The sequence below is a fragment of the Glycine soja genome, chromosome 3, assembly GCF_004193775.1.
Source record: "Glycine soja cultivar W05 chromosome 3, ASM419377v2, whole genome shotgun sequence".
In the NCBI taxonomy this organism is placed as follows: Eukaryota; Viridiplantae; Streptophyta; class Magnoliopsida; order Fabales; family Fabaceae; genus Glycine; species Glycine soja.
The window spans coordinates 17,794,222-17,801,474 of record NC_041004.1 but is presented as its reverse complement, the minus strand read 5'-3'; the positions used below and the strand labels follow the sequence as shown (position 1 = coordinate 17,801,474).

At 27.8% G+C, this 7,253-nt stretch overlaps 1 protein-coding gene across 1 annotated transcript; it reads right to left on the bottom strand.

The window, feature by feature from the left end:
* Nucleotides 1–3,742: 3,742 nt before the first annotated feature.
* LOC114406224 lies at nucleotides 3,743–4,539 on the bottom strand. The gene is made up of 2 exons (XM_028368869.1): nucleotides 4,262–4,539; nucleotides 3,743–4,073 (listed from the first exon to the last, which is right to left on the bottom strand). The coding sequence occupies exons 1-2, from the start codon at nucleotides 4,383–4,385 to the stop codon at nucleotides 3,940–3,942; spliced, it is 258 nt and encodes an 85-aa protein (XP_028224670.1). The 5' UTR covers nucleotides 4,386–4,539; the 3' UTR covers nucleotides 3,743–3,939.
* Between the last annotated feature and the right edge of the window lie 2,714 nt (nucleotides 4,540–7,253).

Here is a 7,253-nt window from a genome sequence, read left to right as displayed (position 1 = left end):
ATCCACAATCTTTATTTATTTATTTTTATTTTAGTCCAACTCAACCTTAAACTTTACATATTTACTTATTAAAGTATTATAAAAAATAATTTAATTAATTAAAATATAAAAATTAAAAGTAATAAACATATGTAGAATTAAAGAATAGACCAAAATTATAAATTTTTAAAATAGGAAGACCAAAATTATAAAATATTTTTTATATTATTGTCCAATTATAATTCACCATTAATTAGTATACACAGTTATGATAATAAAGTGTTCTTGTATACACATTTTATACCCATTTTATCCTATACCAATATCCAAAAGTTACTATTTTATTCTTATAATTACCTCCACAAATCACCTACTAACTTATGTTATATTTCTTTTTTATTTAAAAAAACATGAAAAGGCAGTAAGGCACGAAGTTTCTATTTTTTCCTAGTAAGAATTATATAAAATGAGTAAAAAACTAACAATTATAATTTATTTGATTTTTTATTTTAAAAACTAAAATATAAATTTCGAAAAAGGATAATTATATTTTTGGCCTCTAAATTTTTTTAAAATTTTATTTTAGTCCCTAAAGAAAATTTCTAGCAATTTTATGCAGTACTTTTTCCTCTGATAACAATTTCAGTCTCTCTTATCAAGTAACAATGTTAATTAATTTATTTGATTTTTTATTTTAAAAACTAAAATAGAGATTTTAAAAAGGATTCTTTATATTTATTTTTTTTGTCTCTAAACCTTTTTTCTACAAATTTTACTTTTAGTTCCTAAAGAAAATTTCTATCATTCTTGGTCCAATATTTTTTTATTTGTTAATACTTTTAGTCTTTGTTATCAAGTACCAATGTAAATTGACAACATAATAACCACATTAGTATGCTAGTTATTTGTCACGTTATTAAAGAGTCAGATAAAGATAGTCATGCATGATTTTTTTTAAAATTGTGATTTTATAAAATGACTTATTTTTGTGCACTAAAGGTTTGACAACGTGACAAAACACAGCTTTAAAATAAAAGGGACACACTAGAAGAGATGTTGAATAATTTGTAATAAAATTTTGAAATCTTTTTTGCAAGATGGATATTTTCTTAAAGAGATTTTTCCAAACTATCTAAAGGTTTGACAACGTGACAAAACACAGCTTTGAAATAAAAGGGACACACTACAAGAGATGTTAAATAATTTGTAATCAAACTTTGAAATCTTTTTTGCTAGATGGATATTTTCTTAAAGAGATTTTTCCAAACTATCTAAAGAAACAAGGCTCACAAAGAAGCATCCAGAACTTCAAACAAAAAAGCTTAAGAACCAAGTTCAAACAAAATATCGTCCAACAGAAAAATAGTTTTCAATAAAACGATTTTTGCAAAAGCTTATGCATTCAAGAGCCAAAGGAGTAACTTCGGATAAACACATGTTATATAGAAGTGTAGAGATAAACACAAAGTTTATACTAGTTCACTCAAATCTCGTGAATCACGTTCAGTTCTCCTTCACACTGATGGATTTCACTAATCAATAAAATGATTATAACAAGCATTTTTCTCAGTCACTCCTAACTACAAGAAGTATTTTTTAGGTTACTCCTGACACTCCCTTAATCTCCCCCTAAGATTAGGAACACCTAAATATTTTTTTTATCAATAAGCCACTGGCTTTCTAAATAATTGTTTGAAAGAATACAAAGATTTAGAGTACTCAAAGAATGAATACACAATTAAGCTCAAATACAATGAAAAACTTTGTTAAGTAAAGAATAACTCTTTAAGCACAAGTGTATGATCGTCCAATATTTCAACAGAGTTCAACACTTTAGATTTTCTCTTCTTAGTCATGTGTTGAATGCAGTACTCTGAGTTTCCTTTTATAGATTTTAGTGAAGAGATTCGTTTCTAATTAGAGCCTTTTCTCCAGATGACCGGATTCTAATAGCCAAATGATTTTTGCAACATGTCACTTTCTTGAGTAGAGAGAGAGAGGAGACAATAATACAATTATTTTTGTGCGTTGCGACACATTTTTCCGTCCACTACTTGTATGGATGCAACTCTTGCATGAATATGCTCTTCTATTCTCTTCTCTTACTCTGTCTCGACAAAAAATATATTTAAATTCAAATAATATGAAAAAGGGAGGAGAAAATTGATTAAATTATTCTATAAATCCTGATTTTTTTTAATTAGATTCATGATTTTTTCAATTGGATCCTCTCGTCTAATTGTCGTAATAAAAAATTAACCGTAGATATCTAATTAGAGTTGCAAACAATGGAGTAGTGCTTATGCAGTGTGTTGTAAGGACATATTAGCCAATTGTGACATATTTTTAAAGAGTTTCAACCCTTGTAGGTAAATTCAATCCAAGTATTTTATAAAAGGTTGAAACTCAATAGCAAACTCTCATAATTTAATGAGTTGTGCTTACAACACACTTTATAAGCATCAGTCTATTTCTGCACCTATAATTAGGTATTTGTGATTAATTTTTCATGACAACAACCAAACAGAAGAAGCCAATTGAAAAAAAAAAAAAGGTTCAAGGACCTAGTTAAAAAAATTTAAAGCACAAAGACCTAATTAAGTGTGTAGTCAAAGTATTGGAACTCATGGATCAATTTAGCCCAAAAAAAAAAAAAAATACAATTGTTTCTCGTTCCATTTTACAAAATTGAAATAATTTATTTTTGGAAGTTTTTGCTAGTTACTTTTGTTATAATGTGGGATAGTATTTTTTTATATCAATAAATATTAGCTGTTAATGGAAGGGATTGGAACTCACAATTTTTCTTTTCCCTTTTTCTCTTTTCAAGCACCAAGCATAAAACATGATAGTATATTAGTATTAGGGGCGAACCTATTTGTTGTTCAAGGGGTCATGACCCCCTCATTTTTTTGGAAAGTTTCCTAATTAATATTTTGATTATAAATTTTTCTATTTTATTAATTTTTAATTATGAGATAAGGTTTTACTCTACCTTTAAAGGCTTTTTTAAACATTGTACGTCTTGTGGAATTTTTTTTTTGGCTCCCGTTCATGATTGTTAAATAAATATCCTTTAAAATATATAGGATAAACATAGAAAAGTTATTCAATTTTAATTCTTTTGAAATTTTTAAATTCTTATATTAGTAGAAATGTAGAACATATCATATTAAATTAAGTAGTAACCACTCATATAAATATATTATAAGAATTTAATGATTATACTTTGACAATATAAAATAATTTCATTATAATTCAATCACAAATCATGATTTATATAATTTTTAAATTAATTATTATAAAAGTTAACAAACTTATTCTAAACAATAATGTGCAATTAGATAGTTATGTAAAATTATTTTACTATAGTGCATATTCCTTTTTCTCATAATGTACTATTAACACTCATGTTTTGAAAGTTTTGTTGGTTACTTATCTGATAAAACTAAGTTTTTATTTTCATGTGTTTATTTGTATTGTATGGGTAAAAAAATGTAATTAATTAGAATATTTGTATCCATAATTTAATTATTTTTATATTTATTTTTTCATACTGAAAATGATTTTAATTTAATTTCTGTTATGAACGATTGTTAGTCACAAATAAAAACAAGTTTTTAGAAAATTGGTGATTGTTCTCCCTATTTTTTTAATCCTGAGTCCGCCCGCCCCTGATTAGTATCCCGCTACTTCCCCCTTACCCATTTAAAATTTAAACTCACAAATATGCCATTTTCTCATCAAGCCATCATCCCAATGATTAACTAGAATTCAAATTTTCATTTTGAAGCTACTGCTATTTGCTACTGCTCTTGACAGATACATCCCAAATTTTAGCACAATTATATATACACAAAATTTACAATACATAGAACAAAATTTCAGATTCAAGTGTTAATTTCTACAATATTTCCTAAAGCTGTATGCAAATGAAAAAGCAAAGATGTAGGAGATTATTCATGAGTGTGATTTCCAAGGGGAACACTGCAGGTTAGAGCAAGACTCTGTCCATGTGCTTGTGCAGGCACCACCTTCAACCCCATCACAACACTTGCAAACAATTCCAAGCGTGGCAAAAATCTTTGAGTACCCTGAAAATTCATCAAACAAAATCAGCAACCATACCACTAGATAAAAGTCACGGAATCTAACTCAAATGATTGGATAAAAATGTATAAATTATTATAAACTTCCTGACACCGTCTTCAATTCCTACTAATTACAAAAAAAATACCACTAGATAAAAGAGAGGGAGACTAATTATGAAGCTTTTGCTCACCTTGATGAGATGATGTTAAGGAAAGTGTCCTTGCTTCCACAACAGAAGGCTTCTCTGCCACTGATGAAGCAATCAAGATTACCAACACCAACAACACATGAGCCTTATTCATTATGATACACATGTCACAAATATTTGCTTGTGAGCTTCAAAAACCTTCAATTTGAGACTTAAAGCTAGGAGTAGGAGGAGCAATTGAAGAATTGAGATTTGAGAGAGCTTTTTGAGACTTGAATAACTCCAAGATTGGGGGTCTTGCTGAGAAATATGAGAGCAACATGGTTGGTATTATATTTATTGACACATAAATGAAAATGACCAAATATTAGTGATAGTGAAAGGCCTAGTTTTTCTGACATTTTTATTTGCATGTATCTAGAAGAAAATGAAGGTTTTGTGGTCTTATTTTTTTCGTTTGGATTGTTTGAGATGTTGGGTAGGGTAGGGTGGGCTTCTGGAAGAGACACAGAAATTATGCCACACGTTTCCAACTCCACTACGTCTCCGTGGAGACGACTACAGAAGTTGGATACCAATTTCCGGCCGAAACCTTTGTTTTTCTTTGTCTAAGTTAATGTTGAGTGGGATTTTTTTTTTATCTCATGTATTATTAAGACTAAATATTCATCTGACTTTATGAGAAAATAATTTTTGTTAAAAAAAATCTATTTAATCTTTAGTAAATTTTCTCCTTCAAATCATGTTTTTGTTTTCCATCCACAATTTACTTAATAGGACCGATTCAATCTCATTTGGACGAATACTTTTTTTTAGTGGATCCCCTTTGATTTGTGCGAGTAAAGAAAGACTAAATATACAAAATCCGCATGCTCTAAAGTCAGCGACCCATTTTTTTTTTTAAGAAAGTCAGTAACCCGTTTTAAATACAAATTTAGTTGCTATTAAAATATTAATAATGAATAGTATGTATATACATATAATAAATTTACTGAACACCTTAATTAGCTGACAAGCTTATTGTAATTTAATTAGTAGTATTCAACTTTAATCTGAACTTGTGACAGTTAAATATTTAGAATTTTTTTTACCATTCAGAATATCGGATCTTGCAAATGATACTTGTGATTTTGTAAGAAAAAATATAAAGTTTAATTTTTAAATCCTAAACTCTATACTCTAAAAAAATATAATTATAATAAATTATAGAATTTAATTTCTATACAGTCTCGTTATAAAAGAAATTACAATATCAACCAATAAAATATATTATTGTGAAAAATTTTAACATAATTATTATAAAAATTAATAAATTTATCTGACATAAGAGATTTATAATTAACTGAGAGAATAATCATTGATATATTGTTGCTTTTTCGTAAAATACTCAGATTTCTTATTTTATATTTACTCCCCTTATAAGAGTAAACTCCCAAAAATTATACACCTTAGTTAGGTCTTAGTTTATGGTGGGACCTCGTCTAAGTTCACTGGAGTTTTGGAGATTCAATTTTCAAAAGTTTGGATCGGAATATCGTGGTAAATAATATAAAACATTTCTATGCGTTTGTTGAGACTTGAAGAAATGTTTTCACTTGAAATTGTTCTCTAACATTTTGAAAATCATCCTCACCAATTCAGAATCATAGAGGAAATTGGATATAATTTATTCTTATAAGAATTATTCATTATTCGTGTATTATAAAATGAATAACAAGTAATTGCTCTTCATAGGTCATCATACAGGTCACCAGATCAAGTATATATAAATATTACCTATTAGTAATGTCAATTAATAAATAAATAAAATTAATAGCAAAAGAAAGGTAGATATATATGATTTCTTCTTGACAAATTTCTTTTTTGGACGTCAAATCTTTTAATGTTTTCTTTCTACCACTGTAAAAATCTCTAGGTGTAGTTATTAAAATATCATTGTTGAAATATTACAAATAAGTAAATTAGAATCTAATAACAACAATTATGCAAGTTTCTTTAAAAAAAAAACTATCGTTCACTTCAATTCATATTCAATGCAACTATCATTAGTTTTTAACTAAAAGAAATTTACCTATCCATTTTATCTACATTTGATTTTCCAAAAATGTACGATAAAACAAAAACTTCTTTTGTGGTTAGATTGATGACTTGGAGTAGGTGTAGTTCGAGCAATCTACTTAACCACTACTGAAATACAACAAATTACACTAGATAATGGTTGAATAGTGTGTTAATCAAAATATAAAACCTTTTTGAAATGGAAAATGTTTTTATGAACAAGTTTAAAAGAACCCTCATTCAGTGAATACAAGTGGTCTGTCATCCAATGAGATATAAAACTTGTTCTTTAGTGAAAACCTTGTGCGCAAAATGTGTTTATAATGAACAATGAAATACTTTAGTAAGATAAAGAAGAGTAGTAAAAATGTTTCATTTTATACTGGTTCACTTAACCTGAGTTAGATCCAATTCTCCTTTACCAACCAGTAAAGGGTTCCACTAATCAAACCTGATTACAACAAGTAATCTTTTGTGCCACTTCTGGCTTACAAATATTGTCAAGGTCACTCCTGGTACACCCCTTAGACTCCCCCTGAATCTAAGAACACTCAAGTATTATTTTGTCATTAAGTCATTTCTGACTTTCACAAATAGAAGTTTGATACATAATCATAGATTCTTTACAACACTCAAAGAATGGATTTACAATAAAGTTCTAATCTCTCACTAATATTTTGTATACTACAAAGGATGGACTCTTTTAAGTTTAGTGTGTTTCTCGAAAAATGCTTTTCTTTTCTCTCGTTTCTTGATTCACGACTCTTGTCTTTCTATGTATGTTTGTCAAAATTCTTCAATCATTGATGTCATATTTATAGGTAGAGAGACACTCCTAATTGTGGAGAGAATCTTCAGGATTGAATGATATGATCGTTGTGCAGATTAATCTTGTTTCCTGAAATAAGTTAATACTATGTGTTTCTGTTTGATAGGATTAGTACTTTCTATATTTCTCATTTATAACTCAATATGA